The sequence below is a fragment of the Crinia signifera genome, chromosome 6 (genome assembly GCF_055691185.1).
Source record: "Crinia signifera chromosome 6, ASM5569118v1, whole genome shotgun sequence".
NCBI lineage: Eukaryota > Metazoa > Chordata > Amphibia > Anura > Myobatrachidae > Crinia > Crinia signifera.
In genome coordinates, this window is record NC_139222.1 from 213999200 (window position 1) to 214021558 (window position 22359).

The 22359-nt window shown below is 45.7% G+C and overlaps 1 protein-coding gene across 2 annotated transcripts in view; it reads left to right on the forward strand.

Moving 5' to 3' along the window:
- ABCA5 (ATP binding cassette subfamily A member 5) overlaps positions 1 to 22359 on the forward strand; it is a 169561-nt gene that overhangs the window by 14456 nt on the left and 132746 nt on the right. For both annotated transcript variants that reach the window (XM_083148775.1, XM_083148776.1), the window contains exon 2: positions 21742 to 21861. In XM_083148775.1, the coding sequence (XP_083004901.1) occupies positions 21760 to 21861 (102 nt within the window). In that variant the 5' untranslated portion in view covers positions 21742 to 21759. The remainder of the gene's footprint in view (positions 1 to 21741; positions 21862 to 22359) is intronic.

Consider the following 22359-nt stretch of genomic DNA (forward strand, 5'->3'; position numbering starts at 1 on the left):
CCCTCAGGGAATTCATCTAGGGGTATAGTGTACATTTCAAACCCCCAGGGGTTTCACCAATTTTGATACAACTGGGCTGTGCAAATGCAAAATTACATTTTTTACACAAAAATGCAGTTCTGGCTCAAAATTTTTCATTTTCACAAGGAATGAAGGAGACAAAGCACCCCAAAATCTGTGCCCCAATTTCTCCCGAGTACGGCAATGCCTCACATGTGACCAAAAAATACCATTTGGGTGCATGGCAGGACTCAGAAGGGAAGGAGTGATTTTTGGATTTTGCAGCTCAGATTCTGGTGGAATTTTGGTGGGTGCTATGTCGCATTAGCAAGACCCCCCAAGCACCAATACAGTGGAACCCCCCCACAAGTGACCCCATTTTGCAAACTACACCCCTCAGGGAATTCATCTAGGGGTATAGTGTACATTTCAAACCCCCAGGGGTTTTACCAATTTTGATACAACTGGGCAGTGAAAATGAAAAATTACATTTTTTTACACAAAAATGCAGTTCTGGCTCAAAATTTTTCATTTTCAGAAGGTATGAAGGAGAAAAAGCACCCCAAAATCTGTGCCCCAATTTCTCCCGAGTACGGCAATGCCTCACATGTGACAAAAAAATACCATTTGGGTGCACGGCAGGACTCAGAAGGGAAGGAGTGATTTTTGGATTTTGCAGCTCAGATTCTGGTGGAATTTTGGTGGGTGCTATGTCGCATTAGCAAGACCCCCCAAGCACCAATACAGTGGAACCCCCCCACAAGTGACCCCATTTTGCAAACTACACCCCTCAGGGAATTCATCTAGGGGTATAGTGTACATTTCAAACCCCCAGGGGATTCACCAATTTTGATACAACTGGGCAGTGAAAATGAAAAATTACATTTTTTTACACAAAAATGCAGTTCTGGCTCAAAATTTTTCATTTTCAGAAGGTATGAAGGAGAAAAAGCACCCCAAAATCTGTGCCCCAATTTCTCCCGAGTACGGCAATGCCTCATGTGTGACCAAAAAGTGGCAGGACTCAGAAGGGAAGGAGTGATATTTGGATTTTGCAGCACAAATTCTGGTGGAATGTTGGTGGGTGCTATGTCGCATTAGCAAGACCCCCAAAGCACCAATACAGTGGAACCCCCCCACAAGTGACCCCATTTTGCAAACTACACCCCTCAGGGAATTCATCTAGGGGTATAGTGTACATTTCAAACCCCCAGGGGTTTCACCAATTGTGGTACAACTGGGCAGTGAAAATGAAAAATTACATTTTTTTACACAAAAATGCAGTTCTGGCTCAAAATTTTTCATTTTCAGAAGGTATGAAGGAGAAAAAGCACCCCAAAATCTGTGCCCCAATTTCTCCCGAGTATGGCAATGCCTCATATGTGACCAAAAAATACCAGTTGGGTGCATGGCAGGACTCAGAAGGGAAGGAGTGATTTGGGGATTTTGCAGCTCAGATTCTGGTGGAATGTTGGTGGGTGCTATGTGGCATTAGCAAGACCCCCGAAGCACGGTGAAATGATGAACCTAATAATCCATAGATGTGTGGTATATTTTAAAACACTCCTTTATACATAGGCCGGGTTTGTCGGGGCAAGTTTCACAGTGGAAAATAGTTTCCTTTCTTATTCCCTTTTTATAGCAAACTTTGCACCTTTTTTGTGTCCTGCCCTTTCTTGCAGTGGAGGGGATTTCGTTCGGAAAATGCTGCCCTGGTACAATACGGGGGCCAGTACTAGAAGTACTGGGGCCCTCTGCCTGCTGGTTCCCAAATATTAGGCCCTTTATGACTTCCTCTTGAAAGTGCATAAATGTCCCCCTCTGGCCGGTAGAACGGAATAGCACGTAAGCGTTATACAGTGCCATCTGGATGATATACACGGCCAGCTTCTTGTACCAGATTTTTGTTTTCCGCAGGGCACTGTACGGCTTCAGTACCTGATCTGAAAGATCCACTCCGCCCATGTACCTATTGTAATCCAGGATACAATTAGGTTTTGAGGTGTGGGTACTGGTACCTCGTACAGGGACGGAGGTGGTACTGTCTCCGTGAATTGTTGTCAGTATAAGGACATCCCTCTTGTCCTTATATTTGACCAACAACATATTTTCGGTGCATATTCCCCTGCTTTCACCCCTTCTCATTACTTGGGCAATGTGCGTTTTTGGGAGGCCTCTTTGGTTCTTGCGCACAGTACCGCAAGCTGCTGTACCTCTTGAACCAAGGGCCTTAAACAGGGGGATGCTAGTGTAAAAGTTATCCACATAGAGGTGATAACCTTTATCCAGGAAGGGGTGCACTAAATCCCAGACAATTTTTCCACTAACACCTACGAGGGAGGGGGGGCATTCTGGCGGTTCAATTCTTGAATCCTTCCCTTCATATACCCTAAACCTGTGAGTGTACCCTGAGGTGCTTTCACACAGCTTATACATTTTTATGGTTACTTTTATCCCTGTTATTGCGCTAATTATCAACAAGGTGCACAGATGGCTGAATCAACACTACACACAATATTTTAAAAAGTTAGTTTTTTATTTAAAGTTAATATAATAAATGAAAAAATAATAATTACCAAGCTGCTTATAACAAAATCAGAATTAATATAGTTTAATAATGTTACCAATGTAAAATAAATGCATATATCCTCATGAATTCCGCTCTTATATATCAGGTGGCCACCTGTAAATCTGTATGACTGATCTTAAAAAATGATAGTTTTAATTTTCAATAAAAAGTCTGAATAATGTAGAAATCAAGTAAAAAATATATATATTTGAAAAAAATGGACCCCGGGATGGTTCTCCTCCAATTTTATAAATGAGGGAAAAATGTCCACTGGTAGGTTGAAATGGATTTAATATCCAAGTGCCATTGTAGCTATTTGGTAGATAAGCAAGTGAAGCCTCCACACAGAATTATACTCACGGACTCCACTTGAAATATGCGTGTGTTGAATGGGAGCAGTGCAGGGAGACAGGTGGGCTATTCCGTGTAGATTCCACTGCCCTCCTTTCTACTACCTGCACGTCGCTGGGAGATGCGGTGCCGGGAAAGAGACCACTCTGAGTCCAGCGGTATGTTATCTGTCCGGATCAGCCGCGTCTCTCACATGCGGCGTGTAGTGGTCTCACTTCCAGCAACTTGCGGATACCTGTAAGGCAAACAGGTCCGCGTCCCTCACCAGCTGCTCCACTGTCCGAGGTGATTGTACCAGTCTGTGTGTTGGAGGGGGTTCGTTCCGTGCGTCTATAGTTATAGACAAGTGATGGAGCGTAAACGTGGAAATAGCAAATGGACTTTCAAAACGAGTGTGTCCTGATCCCCAGGGGTGCCGGATCCTCTAACGCGTTTCGCTCAGGTATGAGCTTTTTCAAAGACTCTTTGAAAAAGCTCATACCTGAGCGAAACGCGTTAGAGGATCCGGCACCCCTGGGGATCAGGACACACTCGTTTTGAAAGTCCATTTGCTATTTCCACGTTTACGCTCCATCACTTGTCTATAACTATAGACGCACGGAACGAACCCCCTCCAACACACAGACTGGTACAATCACCTCGGACAGTGGAGCAGCTGGTGAGGGACGCGGACCTGTTTGCCTTACAGGTATCCGCAAGTTGCTGGAAGTGAGACCACTACACGCCGCATGTGAGAGACGCGGCTGATCCGGACAGATAACATACCGCTGGACTCAGAGTGGTCTCTTTCCCGGCACCGCATCTCCCAGCGACGTGCAGGTAGTAGAAAGGAGGGCAGTGGAATCTACATGGAATAGCCCACCTGTCTCCCTGCACTGCTCCCATTCAACACACGCATATTTCAAGTGGAGTCCGTGAGTATAATTCTGTGTGGAGGCTTCACTTGCTTATCTACCAAATAGCTACAATGGCACTTGGATATTAAATCCATTTCAACCTACCAGTGGACATTTTTCCCTCATATATAAAATTGGAGGAGAACCATCCCGGGGTCCATTTTTTTCAAATATATATATTTTTTACTTGATTTCTACATTATTCAGACTTTTTATTGAAAATTAAAACTATCATTTTTAAGATCAGTCATACAGATTTACAGGTGGCCACCTGATATATAAGAGCGGAATTCATGAGGATATATGCATTTATCTTACATTGGTAACATTATTAAACTATATTAATTCTGATTTTGTTATAAGCAGCTTGGTAATTATTATTTTTTCATTTATTATATTAACTTTAAATAAAAAACTAACTTTTTAAAATATTGTGTGTAGTGTTGATTCAGCCATCTGTGCACCTTGTTGATAATTAGCGCAATAACAGGGATAAAAGTAACCTTGGTCTGTGGATGGTTGCAGCTTGACGGTACATAAACATTCTTAAAATTAAATTGGTCTTCTATTGATTTTGTACGTACACAGCGCCTAATATTGGAGGGCAACCTCAAAATAGTTTTTTTATACATTTTTATGCCATACCTTGCCCTCTTACTGGGAAGGTACTGGCGGAATTTAGCCCTTCCTTTAAAATGTATAAGGGACTCGTCTATGCAAATGAATTTATCTGGGATGTACATCTCTTCAAATTTGGCACTGAAATGATCAATGACCGGCCTGACTTTGAATAGCCGGTCAAAGGTGGGATCATCTCTGGGTGGGCACTGTGCATTATCGTTGTAATTCAAAAATTTAAGGATCGTCTCAAATCGAGCCCGGGGCATGGCCATACGGTAAAATGGGGTGCTGTACAGAACATCTGTACTCCAATATTGCCTAATTTCTGGCTTTTTTACTATGCCCATATGAAACACCAGACCCCAAAACGTCATCATCTCTACTGCATCTACAGGGGTCCACCTAGCAAATGATGACGTGGGGTTTTGAGCAATAAACTGCTGGGCATATAAATTAGTTTGGTCCACCATTAAATTTATAAAATCATCAGCGAAAAATAATTTGAAAAAGTCAATTTCTCTGAGACCTGTGGAATCAAATTGGATTCCTGGCATGGCCAAAAACTCAGGAACCTGGGGCTCAAAATTGTCTGGTGGTGGGGTCCATACGAGATCAATTATTGGGGGGGGGGTCTCAGCTGCTCTACGGGGGCGTCTTTGAGGGGGTCCCTCATCACCAGAGGAGGAAGAGGAGCTTAAGACGAATCCTTCAAATTCCCCGCTTGCCTCACTGGCTGTGTCAGAGTCAGAGGCAAGCATGGCATATGCCTCCTCCACTGAATACATTCTTCTGGATGACTGGGATGACATTTGGGATGACATTTGGGATGCCATTTTTATTTTTGTGTTACTGGTAGTGAAATGTTTCAACACGTGTGTAGTGTAGGGTACAAACTTTATTTCAACCCGGGGGGTATGTAGTGTGTAGTGTGTATGTAGTGCAGAAAAAAAAAATACTTTATACAAAAAAAAAAATTGAAGGGGTTAAAAAAAAAAAATTTGAAGGGGTTAAAAAAATAAAAAAAAGGTCCTGCGCCAAAAATTGAGCACAGATGTTGGTCAGTAACGTCCGTCACTGAACAGCGCTCAAAGGCAACAGGAATTTGATCAAAAAAAAAATAAAAAATAGATCAACCCTGTGCCGAAAAAGCTGATCAGTGATGTACGTCACTGATCAGCGCACAGTGGCCACAGGACACCCACAAAATCACAGTGTGTGTAAAAAAAAAATTAAAAAAAGACCCCACAGCACCCACAAAAAAAAAAAGGTGATCAGTGATGCGACACTGATTACCAGTGAGGGGCAGCAGGTGCACAACCTTTGGTGCAACTGACAGTGCAACTGGCAGCAACTGACAGGTATATATATAAAAAAAAAAAACCTCTGCACCCCCAAAAAGTTGCTGATCACCTCAGATATAGTGATCAGCACAAAAGGCGGGGGCAGCAGACACAAAATATATCACTCTCTATCACTCTCTGTCACTATCTCTCTCTATCTCTCTATCTCTCACTATCTATCACTCTATGACACTGCAGCAGCAGCACTGACAGTTATATATATGAAAAATAACCCCTGCACCCCCAAAAAGTTGCTGGGGGTGCACAAAAGGGGGGCAGCAGACACAAAATATAGCAGTCTCTATCACTCTCTGTCACTATCTCTCTCTATCTCTCTATCTCTCTATCTCTCACTCTATGACACTGCAGCAGCAGCACTGACAGGTATATATATCTAAAAAAAAAACCTGCGCCCCCAAAAAGTTGCTGATCAGTTAATTTATACTGATCAGCACAAAAGGGGGGGCAGCAGTCAGTTATATAAAAAATATATAGCACAATCTGTCACTATCTCTCTATCTCTCTCTATCTCTCTCTCTCTATCTCTCTCTATCTCTCTCTATCTCTCTATCTATAGCTCTATCACACTGCAGCAGCACAAAATATAGCACTCTCTGTCACTAGGCCTCTCTATCTCTCTCTATCTCTCTCTCTCTATCTCTCTATCTAATAACTCGCAGCAGCACAACACAGCACAGGATGTCACAGGATGTCACAGGATGTCACAAGAATAAGCAAGATCCAGGCAGTGATCAGGTAAGTATTTAGAGGGGTTCTGGTCAGTATATCGCGGCAGCTGGGTACGGTGACCGCACTGCACGCAATTCCAGACCGGAATGGCGTCTGCAGTGCAGTCACCGTTAGTTTAAACCCCCCTCCATGGCTGTGATTGGTTCGTCGGTCCGACGAACCAATCACGGCCTTTGGGGGCGGGCGGGGTGAGGTGGGGTGACACCAGTGTCACCCTTACACCCCGCGGTGATTGGTGCTGTACTTTACAGCACCAATCACCTCCGATCCCTGTGTCACCGGCGAACGTTATTCGCCGGTGACACAGAAAACGCTGTGAATGGCTGTTCACACTGAACAGCCAATCACAGCGATCGCCGACGGGGGGGGCGGCATCGCAGCCCCCCCTGGGCATGCAGGGACATGTCTGCTGTCAGGGACAGCAGACATTGTCCCTCTGTCACTGCGTCTCTAGACGCAGTGACAGTTAGAAGTCATGACGTATATATACGTCATGTGTCGGGAAGTACTTCCCGGCCATGACGTATATATACGTCAAATGTCGGGAAGGGGTTAAAAGTTCACATTCCACTTCTCCATAAAAAGATAGCGATTGCTACTCGGTGAATCATGGTGAAAAAAACCTTGAAATTTATTCGCCATGTGGTCATTGAATAGGGTGATTCACCGTTTTAGTCAGAAATTCGCCAAACAGCACAAATTCGCCATAAAAACATGGCGAATCAGGCTCATTGAATACTGCCCATTGTGTCAGAAATGTCCATGTTCACCTTTCTTCTGATCTCTTATCCACCATGACTTTTGGCTACTTTGATATTGGCATCTCTGAACTATTCTAAGCAGATGAATGGTTTGCTTACTGCACACTGTTCTGCTTTGGCATAAAGGTTTGATGAGGATGGCATTTCAGAGTGATTACACTAATACACTTTCATGTCTGATGAGACAATATATCTAACAGTAAGAGGGTTGTCAATAGAAATGCACGTTATGTGCTTAAGGCCCATACACACTTGACGATTTTCAGCTGAAAATCGGTCAAAACAGCCCTTTTGAGCGATTTTCGGCTCAAAATCGCCTAGTGTGTATGGCCCAGAGATTGCCGACTAGCGATGATGCGCGCTCCCGCATCATCGCTAGGAAAGTGGTTCATCTGCTGGTTTTACCAGCAGATGAGGCGATGATGGATGGTTTTTCATCCATCATCGCCGTGTGTGTACGCTGCCGGGCTGAAAGTTTAACCACTTTCAGCCCAGCGGACCGTCCGGCTGCCCCCCCCCCCGCCCCCTCGCCCCTTCGCCTCCTCGCCTGTCATACTCACCCTGTGCTGGTCCGCGCCGCCCCGCTCATCACCAGGCTTCGTCTGGTCGGCTGCTGCTGCTGCTGCTCCCCGGCCAGGCCAAACACCCGGCTCGCCCCGCCCCCTGCCATGTTTAACACGGAGCAGACAGCAATGCTGTCTGCTCCGTGCCCAGCTAAACACACTGGCCACCAATGTTTATATTTTTCTGACCACTGCCACCAATGAATTCATTTAAATGCAGCAATATATTATTATTAATATAATATATATATATATATATATATATATATATAAATATTTTATATATATATATATATATATATAGTAATATATATATATATATTCACAAGTATATATATGTGTGTGTGTGTATGTATGTATGTATGTGTATATATATATATATATATAATTAAATGGGGGATGGCCAGGTATGGCCCAAGCGGGGGGGGGGGAGCGCTCTGGCGCTTACTCGCTCCACGGGGAAGGGGCTGGCGGGTGATGCGGCCGGCGCTGCATGGCTCCACGGGGTGGGGGGGAGGTCGGGGGATGATGCGGTGAGAGCTGTCGCGTCGCTCAACGAGGGTGGTGGGTGATGTGGCGACGGCCGCCGAGTCGCTCCGGGGGCGCGAGGGGGGAGTTGAGCCCCCCTGTCTAGTATACACATGCCATTTAAATAAATATATAGGTGGGCAGTTTGCATTTAAATAAATATCCATTGGTGGGAGTGGGCATATAAATATATAAACATTGGTGGGCAGTGTTGGCGGTAACATATACATTGCTGGTCTGTGCCAGCAATGCATAAATTAGTGCCAACACTGTCCACATTATTGCGCAGGCCAGCAATGTATCCACTACCGCCAACTCTGCCCACCAATGTTCATATGGGATGCAGTTAAAATCCCGGCGTTCAGAATCCCGACGCCGGAATCCCGACCGCCGAAATGCCGACACATTCTCCCTCCTGGGGTGTCCACAACACCCCTGGAGGGAGAATAAATTAGTGTGCCGAGCGTAGCGAGGCACCGGGCCCGCTGCGTGGCGAGCGCAGCGAGCCCGCAAGGGGGGGCGATCCACGTCCCCCCCTTGTCGGCATTTCGGCTGTCGGGATTCCGGCGTCGGGATTCTGAACGCCAGGATCCCGACCGCCGGGATTCAATACTGAATCCGTTCATATATTTATATGCCCATTGCCACCAATGTAAGCTATATATGGAACCCTTGGAATTCAAACCCAGCCCATTTATAATGAAAGATTTTCAGCAAAGTCTTTTGCCTCCTGAAAATCTCTTGCTCTTTGGGGAAAATAGCTCAGTGTGTACGCACTACTTTGGTGAAAGATATATCTCTCAAAGATTTTGGCAAAGTCTTTTGAAATGAAAATCTTCAAGTGTGTATGGGCCTTTAGAGTCCTTCTGTAAGTAATATTGATTTTCTACACATCACTAAGGTAGTGCAGTATCATTGTGTGGAGTTTGTACAGAAGTTCCAAAACTACAATTATTTAAATGTATTTGTATTTTCTTCTTGGACTTGCTGATCTTTCTACAAGTTCTACTAAATATAAAGCAGGTAATCAGACTGCTTCTGTAAACACTTATTGCCTAATAATGAATACAAGGTGGATTTTAGCATTGTGAAAGTAATTCATAATTTAGAGCCATTTATTTTATACACATTTTGTTCTATTAAAAAAGGAATTGGTACCCACCTAAACAGTTATGTGTAAGTGATGTGTGTTGAGTGATCTGTCTCCGGTGGGAACACTGGCGATCTGACTAGATTTGTCCTGCAACCAGGGTTTTAATCGCCTGGTGATAGCAACACGCAGGGCCCCGCATCGCTATCACTATGGCCCCTACACATGAAGCGATGTAGGGTCATTTTCTAAGCGACCTAGTCAGATTGCTTAGAAAATGGGCTGAAAATGCCCATTTTGGCACCATTATTTTATTCATTTCTGAAATTATTTTACTGATTTATTCTGTTTCTGTGATAAAAGTTATGGATACAGCTTTTAACCAACTAAAGAGAAAGGGAATCCTATTACTAGCAGTAGTTTACTGCACAGCATAAGCAAGCTAATATTGTGTTTTTAGCCCAATGTTATTATTAGGCTATCCTATTGTAGCACGTTTTTGACATGTGGCAAACTACATGCTATCAGCTGATGACACAAAGGATACGGGGTAAGTTCCCAGACCCATATGTTATCATCTTAAAAAACCTTTCTCCTGGGGTTGCTTTTCGGAGAATCAGAAAATGACTGTTGCTATGATGTTATCTCCCTTAGGCTTATTCTGAGTTGTGAGCAAATAAAAAATAAAAGCAAGTAACTTTACAACTTTGTTACACTACGCTAGTTTGAGCATACTTGCCTATTACTTCCATAACGTCCTGGAGGCCCCTGAAACTCAACTGGCGTTCCTTGATGCCTGCAAGATTGAACAAGTTTCCCAGAGCCTCCTGAGGAAAGTGGGTAGGTCATGCCAAAAGTATACAACTAATGCTGAATCGTGTCCTCATGGACCCTCCTCCTGGAGGAAGCAGCAGGTAATGACTCCTGTACATGAGGAAGCCAGTTCCATGATCCCATGGCACCACTCATCCTAGATCGAAGTCCATCATTGCAAGCACTCAGATTTCAGCTTGCAGTCTCTTCGGGTGGTGAGCAGAAATATGCAAAAAGTCTGTGGCTTGTGACTGTAATCTAACTGGATCCTTAGATTGTTTACTCTTGGCTAAACCCAAGTACCTTTGTGCGCTTCCTTACCCATACCTTTGTGTGCAGTACATATTTGGTGGATTACAGTGTATCTGTGTGAATCTTGGAGAAGTTGGTTTCAACCTCTAACACCGTTCCACCATTGATTACCATAAGGTTAGGCTGGACAAGTACTGGAGCACAATCCAAGTAATCGCCATAACCCAATACTGTGCCATTCATTCATGGCCACACCACCAAGTAGAATAGCTGGACAATGCTGACTAAGGGGAAGAGCCTTCCTCCTTTTTATGTGATTTTAACTTGTCAGATTGGCTTATTTGAGGCTGTTTATTACAGTTTTAATACTATAAGGAAACAATCAATCAATAAAAGATGGTTTCTCTCTCATGCAGCAGGTGACACTGGAATCACATTGGGGTTTAGAGTTGGGACAGCTGGGAGCTAGGCACTACTAAATTGATTAGGGAAGGCTGGCTCCTCCCCTCTAAGACCCATCAGCCCCAGTTAGAAAATTGTGCCCAGGGAGCTGGTCACGTTTTTTCCTGCTCCTGCAGGTTTTTCACTTCTCGCTTTGCGAAGCGTTATTCAATTCAGAGCCCTTCCCTGCTTATTTAAAAGTATTGGGTCCGGGTCTCCTGCGCCCCTGGTTCTCCAGGCTGTCGGTCAGGGCCTCTGAAAAGGTGCCTGTCCTGACGTTTGTGCTCCTGCCAGCCCTCCTCTGAAAAGGGACTGACAGTCACGCTTGCAGTAGTAGCCTCTCTGGGGTAAGTGAATTTCCCTAACATGCATTCTCCCAAACTGCCGCCGTGGCGTTAGCCTCGCGGCGTCGCCATCTTGGTTTCGCGCCGGCACGCTGTCTCTGCCGTCTCTCCGGCTCCACAGTGCCTCCTGTCCTGACTGATGTCGGGCGGAGGGGGGTGTGAGCAGGGGAGCGGGCGGTCAGCGTTGCAGGGGGCGCGTGTGAGACGCATGCTAATTCTGAGGCTGCTGCCGGGGGGAGTTAGGGAGAGAGTGTACAGGCTATTAAGCCTGAGGCGGGCATGGCGCAGCCCAATACTACTTGCTGTATATACACACACACGTGCAATGGCAATACCCTGTTTGTAATGGCTGTTCTTTTCCTGTTTCATAGGATTACTGCAGTCAGTGTCTTTTGTTAACCCTTGGGGTAAATTATTTCAGGGTAATTGTGGGTGACAAGGCTTGTTCTCCTCCAGGACCCAAGGCCTTAGCTGTTTTCAGTGTGGTGTGTGTGTGTGTGAGCGCAAGGTTTGTACAGACGGACTTGCGCAGGGAGCATGACGAGCAGGTCAAACACCAAGGCTTCCCAGAAGGCTTTTACCTGCACTTCTTGTAATGTGAGGTTTTTCCAATACTCGGCAGATGGCAAACCATCGCTGTGTCAGATCTGCTCTGCGTCCCCCACGGGGTCCTTGGTGGATGAGCCTCCAACTCCTCAATGGGCTTCCCTGCTTGCAGGGAACATGTCCAAATTATCTGCAGAATTGGCCGAGTCACGCAGGGCTGAGCCGGCGTGGGCCTCTACCCTGGCTAAATCTGTGGAGTCCTTAGCTTCTTCAATGAACAGGACCCAGAGACAGACTTTCGTTAGTCAAAAGCGGCCTTTGCAGACTATGTTTCATTCAGATGATTCTGATGAGGAACCTCCGTTTAAAGAAATGGAGGAGGGTGAGTGGGAGGAGGTGCAGGATGATCCGGTTGATCCGGAACCTACCCCGGGCGGCATTGAAGCCCTTATCATTGCGGTTAAGCAGGTTCTTAATTTACCAGAGGACCCTGCTCCTCAGCCGCAAGAACTGGACTTGTTTGGTCAGACAAAGAGGTCGGCTATTGTTTTTCCCTGTCCAAACCAGGATCAGCTTTGGGCTGCCTGGAGACACCCTTATAAGCGTTTTCAGATACATAGACGCTTCCCATCTTTATATCCCTTTGACCCAGCTGCTTTAGGCAAGTGGGAGACTCCGCCTCCAGTGGACGCATCTGTGTCCAGACTATCAAAGAAGACGACGTTGCCGGTTCCTGGAGCATCTTCGTTGAAGGATCCTTCGGATCGCAAGCTAGAGGCCACCCTGAAGACCGTTTACATGGCGGCGGGCGCCCAGCTTAGACCTGCTATCGTATCGGCCTGGGTGAACAAGGCCAATGCAAGATGGGCGGAGATGATCTTGGAGGGCTTGGATTCAGGTATGTCGAATGATGAGATTGGTCAATTGGCAGAGCACATTAAGGAATCTGCAGCCTTTTTGGGCGACGCTGCTAAGGATATCTCGCTTATATCTGCTCTTATCTCGGCCAACGCCATATCCGCAAGGAGGGCGTTATGGCTGCATTCATGGCAGGCAGATGCTGAGTCCAAGAGAGCAGTAGAAGGACTTCCGTTCACAGGAGAAATCCTGTTTGGACCGGAGCTTGAAAAGTGGATTTCGCAGGCTACAGGGGGGAAGTCAGCATTCTTCCCTCAGCAGCTCCGCCAGCACGGCGTCATTATACGGGACCGTCTTTTCAGTCCTTTCGTTCGCAGCAGTCCTTTCGTGGGAGAGGATGTGGGTTTCAATCCTCCAGAGGCACTCGTGCTAGAGCCCGTCCTCATTCCAACGCTCGACCACAGGAGCCTAAGCCACCTCAGAAGCCGGTGGCATGACGGTTTGCCAGCTTTTGGGGGAGAACCGCAGGTTGGAGCTCACCTGTTGGACTTTAGAACCCAGTGGTTCTACCTTTCGGAGGATCCTTGGGTTCGCAGGCTTATTTCAGATGGATATCGAATCCAGTTCGACCTTCCTCCCCCCACGCGTTTTTTCACCACGGCTCTCCCCATGTCTCAGGACAAGAGATCGGCTCTTCAGGGGGCGATAGATATCTTACTAGGGTCTCAGGTCATCATTCCGGTTCCGGCGACACAGAGAGGCAAGGGGTACTACTCAAATCTTTTGGTAGTGCCCAAGCCAGATGGGTCAGCCAGACCCATCCTAAATCTAAAATCCCTGAATCTTTTTGGTATCATACCAACCTTTCAAGATGGAGTCGATTCACTCTTGTCATTGTATCCTTGGAGCCGAACGAGTTCATGTTTTCGTTGGACATCAAGGATGCCTACCTTCACGTGCCCATCTGGAAGCCTCACCAGGCTTATCTAAGGTTTGCCATAGGGAGGGATCACTTCCAGTTCAGGGCCCTGCCTTTTGGGTTATCGTCGGCGCCCAGGGTTTTCACGAAGACTCTGTCAGTCATTATCGCCTCTCTCCGTCATCAGGGTGTGACCATAATACTGTACCTGGACGATCTGCTCATCAAGGCGCCGTCGGTGGAATTACTGGAAAAACACGCGCATCTGACGGTTCAGACCCTCCTCAATCTGGGATGGAGGAAGTCCACTCTGACTCCTTCCAAGAGGATTCTGTTTTTGGGTCTCTGGTTGGACACCTCAGTTCAAAGAGTGTTCCTTCCGGAGGACAAGATCAGTTCCATAACAGCGTTAACCTGCAGGGTTCTGCAACCGCGTCGAGTTCAGCTTCACCTTTGTGTTCAGCTATTGGGGAAGATGGTGGCTTCCTTCCCAGCGGTAACTTGGGGAAGATTTCATTCCAGACCTTTCCAGCTGGATCTCCTAAGGAAGGGAGCGGGTTCACATCTGTCTCTACACAAACTGATTTGGCTTTCTGCTCAGGCTCGTCAGTCCTTAATCTGGTGGCTCCACTCGGAGCACCTCAGGCAGGGGCGAAGATTTGCCGTCTGGGACTGGGTCCTCCTAACCTCGGACACAAGTCTGAGAGGTTGGGGGGCAGTAGTGCTTGGTCTTCGTCTTCAGGGGAGATGGGACTTCAGAGAGAGTAAGTTATCCATCAATGAGTTGGAGCTACGCGCGATCCTCAACGCCTTGCTAGCAGCACAGGATTATCTGCAGGGAAGGCCGGTGAAGATTTAGGCAGACAACGCCACAGCGGTTGCCTATGTGAATCGTCAGGGAGGCACGAGAAGCAGGATGGCCATGGCGGAGGTATCCAAGATTCTACAGTGGGCAGAGAGCAGGCAGGTGATTCTCACCGCCGTGTTCATCCCGGGAGTCGAAAACCTGGAGGCAGACTTTCTCAGCAGAGAGGATCTCCATCCAGGAGAGTGGGCCCTACATACCGAGGTGTTTCGGGAAATCACGGAACGCTGGAGGACTCCCGAGGTAGATCTGATGGCATCTCGGAAAAGTCATCAGCTTCCGAGGTATGTGGCAAGGACAAGGGATCCGTTTGCCATAGGGACCGACGCCCTGGCAATACCGTGGACATTCAGCTTTGTGTACCTGTTTCCTCCTCTTCCTCTTCTGGGACAGGTTCTAAAAAGGTTGAAAAGAGAATCCGTCCAGGCAATCCTGATTGCTCTGCTTTGGCTGCGCAGAAGTTGGTTTTCCGACATTCAACAACTTCTGGCGGACGAACCATTTCCTCTTCCGCAGCGACACGATCTTCTACAACAGGGTCCGTTCCACCATCAGAGACTGTCGTCCCTCCATTTGACGGCGTGGCTCTTGAGACCGAGGTTTTAAGAGCAAGGGGGATTCCAGGTTCAGTCATCCCGACGATGCTAAGGGCTCGTAAACCATCCTCGGCGGCTCACTATCATCGCATTTGGCATGCCTATGCAGACTGGTTTAGGTCTCAGGGTTGGCCTTTCAGAACTTTTAAGTTGTCCAGGATGTTGTTATTTCTCCAGAGGGGCCTGGATGCTGGACTGCCGTTGGGGTCTCTGAAGGTGCAGATCTCGGCACTTTCCATTCTTTTTCAGAAGAAGGTAGCGCTCAATCCAGAGATCCAGACTTTTCTACAGGGAGTAGTACGGGTTCAGCCTCCGTTTGTCCCGCCGACACCTCCGTGGGACCTTGCCTTGGTCCTTTCTTTTCTTCAGTCCAGGACGTTCGAGCCTCTAGAGGAGGTACCTTTGAAGTTCCTCGTCTGGAAGACAGTGCTACTGCTGGCTTTAGCATCAGCCCGCCGAGTATCGGAGCTCAGCGCCTTATCTTGTAAGGCCCCGTATCTTATCTTCCATGAGGATAGCGCGGAATTGCGTACTCATCCGTCTTTTCTTCCGAAGGTGGTGTCTAAGTACCACGTAAATCAGCCCAACGTGGTTCCTGTTTTTCAGAGTGACTCCTCTTCTCAGTCTACATTGGATGTTGTTCGGGCTCTCAGGATCTACGTGTCAAGGACATCATCTATCAGAAAGTCAGATTGTCTGTTTGTCGTCTATGACGCATTCCGCAGAGGATGGCCTGCGTCAAAGCAGACTTTGGCTAGGTGGATACGTCTGACTATCACACAGGTGTATGTTCAGGCGGGGAAGACCCCACCTTCGACCGTGAAGGCTCATTCTACTAGGTCTGTGAGCACTTCTTGGGCGGCTCAAAGGGGAGCCACGGCTGCCCAGCTTTGCAGGGCAGCCACATGGTCATCAGTGAACACTTTTGTTCGCTTTTACCAGTTTGATACGTTTGCTTCTTCCTCTACGACATTTGGTCGTCTTGTGTTGCAGGACCCTCAGAGCTCTCCCACCCGGGGCATGGTCTTTGGAACCTCCCCAATGTGATTCCAGTGTCACCTGCTGCATGAGAGAAAAGAGGATTTTGGTACTTACCGATAAATCCATTTCTCTCAATCAGCAGGTGACACTGGACGCCCTCCCAGCTCTGGAGTTTTTCCTGCCTTTTGTGTTCTTTCGTGCGTTTGGTATGTTTATAAGTATGGTTTGATGAATGTTTGTTGTCTCAGATAACTATTTGCTGTTACCATCTCCTTTAGTAGGACAATTTCCTAACTGGGGCTGATGGGTCTTAGAGGGGAGGAGCCAGCCTTCCCTAATCAATTTAGTAGTGCCTAGCTCCCAGCTGTCCCAACTCTAAACCCCAATGTGATTCCAGTGTCACCTGCTGATTCAGAGAAATGGATTTATCGGTAAGTACCAAAATCCTCTTTTTAGGAAGATATGGAAAGCAGGAAGTAGAACAGGGTTGCCGACTTTAATATTCTCCTCTCCGGGAGAAGCCCGGAGAGGAGAGTTTCAGCAGCTGCTTGGGGGGCGGGGCTTGAGCGTGAAGTCACTTAGCCTCCCCCCCATGATGTTAAACGGGGATTTGCGCATCTCTGTGGAGGGGGCAGGGCTAAAATGACGCAATTTTGCCATTTTATATCCGCCCCCTTCTCTGAGACCCACAGATTGCGGCATTTAAATGCCACGATCGGGGGCGCATCGGGGGCCCCCCCTGAATCCGGGAGGGTTGCCCAGCCTTCCGGGGGGCCGGGAGGGGGACCCGATTTTCTGGAGACTCCCGGCCATTCTGGGAGGGTAGCAACCCTGAAGTAGAACTAGGAAAGAATAAGGAAATAATTCGACTTTCACTGGGTTCACTATTAGGTAGCAATAATTGATATTAACTCCAGCTAAAGTTTATAACATACAGTATGTCACTGGAATAGGGTTTCTTGTTCTCATATTATTTTTTATTATAAATATGTTGGAAATCATTGATACTGTTTTTTTTTTCCCTTTTTAAGTTGTAATTAAACATTATACTTTCTGTGAGATTTGGCAGTCATAGTCATTTGTATTCGTGTTTATTATAAATGCAACATGGAAAAAAAGGAGTTGTATGCAAACACTGTGATGTTAAGATAAAAATCCAATTTCATGCTGCCAGAAAGCGCTGCTGCCAGAAATAGCTTGGTTGGACAGAATTAAAACCTAATGCACCAAAGAAACATCAGCATCTGTTATTTATACATGGTCGTTCAATACAAAATCCAGTCGGAACAAACGCAATTTGCAGCTATTGCCAAGTTCCATCTAATTTCATGTTTTCTTTGTGATTGATTGATTTGCATGGTTTCTGAATCTTCCTTTATAACCTCACTACTGGACCACATGCATGTATCCTTCCCCTGACCCTAGCTGCAGCCATCCTTCCCATGGTTCTCTTAATTGTGGCTTGTAATCAGTCTTGGCTTGTAATCAGTCTAGCTGTGTACACACAGGGCGATTATATCGCTCGGCGATATATAGCTGAGCGATATATCGCTCAGTATCCCGTTTGCATTAGCGAACCAGAGATGGTCGCTGATGAAAAATAAACTGCCGGGGGAGCCCGGCAGTGGAAATCAGCTGGTCGCAGGAGCATGTTCCTGCGACCAGCGATTACTACAGAGAAAAAATGGGAGCGCGCACCCGGCGAAATATCGCCGGTGCACACTCCCATCGCAGGCAATATGTTCGCTCAGCGACCATATTGCCCGCGATATTAGCAAAAATCGCCCCCGTGTGTAGTACACACCGTTGCACACCCACTTTATTTTTTTTTATTAAGGTTGTTTATTATGCCCTAATGCAGTAAGACGATAAGCAAATATCTTATTATTTGTTCTGCAACGATTTACTATTTTTTTTTTAATTAATAGATAATATTGTACAGCTCCTATTGTGTGGGGGATGCAGTCATTCGGTCTACAAGCCTGAACTAGGTTGACTTGCATTCGGTTGATCTGGTCATTAGATAAATGCAAGCATTAGGTCAACATGGAAAAGTTTGACATGCGTTTTTCATGTTTTTTATTTTAAAAATAGTTTTTCATACTTTACCATCCAAGTGAACATAGAGTGAGAATATAACAGTGTGATGACCATAGCGAGGCACCATACCGTACACTTATATGGTGGCGGTACACTTATATGGTGTACATGTTGTATTTGTTTGGAAAGAAAAGAGTGTCTTTTTTTGGTGCACCTAGAGAGTATTGCTTTAGTAAAACGTCACTTTTATTAATTCATTTAAAATAGTTGCGAATATAAAACGAAAATTGACAAGACATGGGACAACATATAGGGCCTTATTTTGGTTCATTCTTTCTGACAAAATCCTTCTTAGATGGACAAAACCATGTGCACTGCAGGGGGGGCAAATGTAACATGTGCAGAGAGAATTAGATTTGGGTGAGTTATTTTGTTTCTGTGCAGGGAAAATACTGACTGCTTTATTTTTACACTGCAATATAGATCTCACTTTGAAGTAAAACCCCACCCAAATCTAATTCTCTCTGCACATGTTACATCTGCCCCACCTGCAGTGCACATGGTTTTGCCCATCTAAGAAGGATTTTGTCAGAAAGAATGAACCAAAATAAGGCCCTTAGTGATTTAAAAAAGGAAAAAAAAAATATATTTTTCCTTCACCTAGTGGCAGCCCCACTGCCTATTATCCCAATTTATACTTCAAAGAATTTGCTGTATGGCTCAGAAATAAGGTTATGTTTCCAAAACATGTGGCGTGGATCAGACAGGGTTATTATTATTATTAAATGTACAATGTTTCAGAATAATCCTGAGGCTCTTTATAGCAGCCGCTAGCAAGCGCCTGAACACGGATATGGTACCGCTTCAGCGCTGCTGCTGGCTTGCTGGAGCCAGTAGTACCACGACCTGCGTTCTCCCACAGAGCTACGTCTGAGGTGTGCCTGCGTGCACTTCCTCGCTCTATTGGGTTGAGAACAAGCAGGAACACACACGGTTCTGGCGCCAGAGACCGTGCAAATGTGTTGTGTTGGGGACCGTGTCCGACGGAAACCCCAGTGCAGCCAACAGATCAAAAATACTATTTATAAGTGGGGAGGGGAGAGTGGGGTTTTAGACACACTAGGTGTGTGGTTAAGTCAAGCGTACGCTTTCGCAAAAAAGCTTTTTTTTGGTAACATAACCTTATTTCTGAGCCATACAGCAAATTATTTGAAGTATAAATTGGGATAATAGGCAGTGGGGCTGCCACTAGGTGAAGGAAAATTTTTTTTTTTTTTTCCTTTTTTAAATCACTATATGTTGTCCCATGTCTTGTCAATTTTCGTTTTATATTCGCAACTATTTTAAATGAATTATTAAAAGTGACGTTTTACTAAAGCAATACTCTCTAGGTGCACCAAAAAAAGACACTCTTTTCTTTCCAAACAAATATGTCCTTTTCGTGTCTATGGTAGCACACCCTCACACTCAAATATAATAAATTGTTGACAGTATACAAGGAGGGTCCACCTGTGCATAAAAACCAATCTATTTCTGTGCGACTGACCATACCCTTTTCAAACTCCCTACCAAGTTTATGGTGTACATGTTGACTTAAGTCAACATAGACACCAAATAACAAGAAAGAAAAATACAGTGCTTGCGTTTGACTGAATAAGTGATAAACATACATAAGTAAAAAAATATATAAGAATTTATTTTTACCATATTAACATACATATTCACGTACATGAATTCATAAGACACATATGTGGCCACTAGCCTAGTGGCACCTAGCCAATCAGAAGTTGCTAGGCCGCTAGGTGGCCAATAGTGCTATTTGGGGGGAAAAGCCACAGAATGTAAACAACGACATTCTGCGGCACCATGCAAATCGTCGCCGGAGGACCCTGGTGAGTATGGTTTCCTTCTACAGGTACCCCATATGGATTACTACTGGAGAAGGGCACCAAAGCTTCGGGTCAAGATAGGTAAGTATCTGTATGTATGGTCTCTGTGTGTATTAAAGTTTTATTTTTCAGGTGTGGTTCTCCAAGTCCCAGTATGCAGCCCAGGTTTGCTGGGACTCATAGTTCCACAGCAGAACCCAATAGTTTTATGTTACTTTTACACAAATATCAGCCCGGTGCCCACAGCCCAGGAGCATCGGGCTTCAGCCCAGGCAGGGGTAACTCTGGAGGGGGGGGGCACCCCTTCATTGGGTTACGGTCAGAGATTGAATGCTTTGGCCGGGGGACTTGTATAAAAAGTCTCCCCCCGGCTGTGGTGTTACCGTGCTGGCTGGTTGGGCCTGGTGCTGATTGCCAAAATATGGGGGAACCTTTTCGTTTTGTCCCCCTTATTTTGGGAACCAGGACCGGTCCATGAGCCTGGTGCTAGTTTTAAAAACTTAGGGGAACCCCAATGTTAATTGTTCCATGAATTTTTATAACCTGTACCGGCTCTTTGAGGGCGGGGCTGGTTACGGCCGTTGGGGGAGGGGAGACCCCACGCCATTTTTTTGCATTTATTTATTTTTTCTAATTCTTTTACACTGAAGCCTGCACGGATCTGACTGATCCTTGCAGGCTAAAGCCAAATGCAACTCATTTTCCAGGCGGATTTTCACGGCAATATCGTGGCAATTAGTAAATTAGGAATCCCCATTCAAATGAATGGTGATTCCTACTCGTATTTTGTCGATGGCATATACATTCGTATTCGTAAATATGAATATGATTGTAAATAGGGGAAAACAAGTTAATTACACAACAGTTTGTATTTCTTAAGATAGATAAAATAGATGATCATGGAAACAAGCAGGGGCACAAAAAGCTGGCAGACATTTTGGTAAATTTATTAGTATATATGGTTTGCATACAAACCTGGAAGATATTTGCTATCAATTCTCAACGCTAACAGTAATATACTGCAACAGCCAAATGCAATAGCCTCCGAATTCGGTGGCTTTGTGGGATGCCAGCCGAACTCTGAGGGTTTTTAAAGGGGATATTATTTACAAAGCAAACCCTTAATAAAAAAATATATATATAAATAAATATATATATATATATATATATATATATATATATATATATATATATATATACTGTAGGTAAGTATATATGGGTTAAGACTAGTTAAATACGCTCCATAGACAGTCACATGTAGGTTCACAGAAGTGTTTATATGACTGTTGGAAGCAGACATGAAGCATACCTCCCAACTTTCTTCATTGTAGAATAGGGACGCCGCGCGAGCGCCCGAAAAGGGGACGTGGTCTATGCAAATGAGGGCGCGGCTTATGCTTATTAATCCGCGCCCCCGTTTTCGGCCGTGAATAGACGCTGTGCGCATGCGCACAGCGTCTATTCGGTCAGATTGGGGGGAACTCCCAACTGCCCCCTCCCCGCAGCGGGACACCGACGGCCGCGGGAGGGACGCGGGAACGTCCTCAAAAATCGGGATGTTCCCGCGTTTAGCGGGACAGTTGGGAGGTATGATGAAGTATTGCTAAATTGCAGCTTTTGCAAAGACTTGGGTGCTTTTGTGGAGAATGAGATTCAGAATATTGTGAAAAGATTATTTTCTTTATATTTGTCCTAGTTAGACTAACTTCACGCTTGTTTTCTTTTCAGTTTGTAGATTGTTATAAGATGTCCTCAGATATTAAAGATGTTGGTGTCTGGGCACAAACGAAAACTCTCCTCTACAAGAATTATCTGGTTAAATGCAGGACAAGGAAGGACACGTTGCAGGTATGCATGGATACTTCTACTTCTCTTAAAATGTCTTTTATACCATAACTGAAATTTGCTGTCTAATAGCCGAACCTGGTGCATCTAAAACCAGCACACACTTTTCATAACATGCTCTCTGATAAGAGAAAAACATGTATGTTATGCTGCTTTCACACTGCAAACCTGCTTAGACCTGGTATTTAAAACGTTACTTAAAACGTTTCACACCACACATATTACCCAGTATTATACGGGTATAAGCAGGTTTGCGGTGTGAAAGCACTGGCCCACTGATTGCAATGATGCCGTTTACCTGATGTATTAGGCTGCCCCGGGAACATGGCAGAGTCTGGCGTGGAGGGGAGTACAGAGGCGGAGCCAGGCCCCGGGTGGAGCTGGCTAGCGGCGGTGACACTGGGAGTCTGGGGGATCCGGCAGGCAGAAAGGGGGCTCCAGCACACTTATCGCCACTAAACTCCTGCTCTGTGCATATCTAATGAGCCGGAGCCAGTGCAG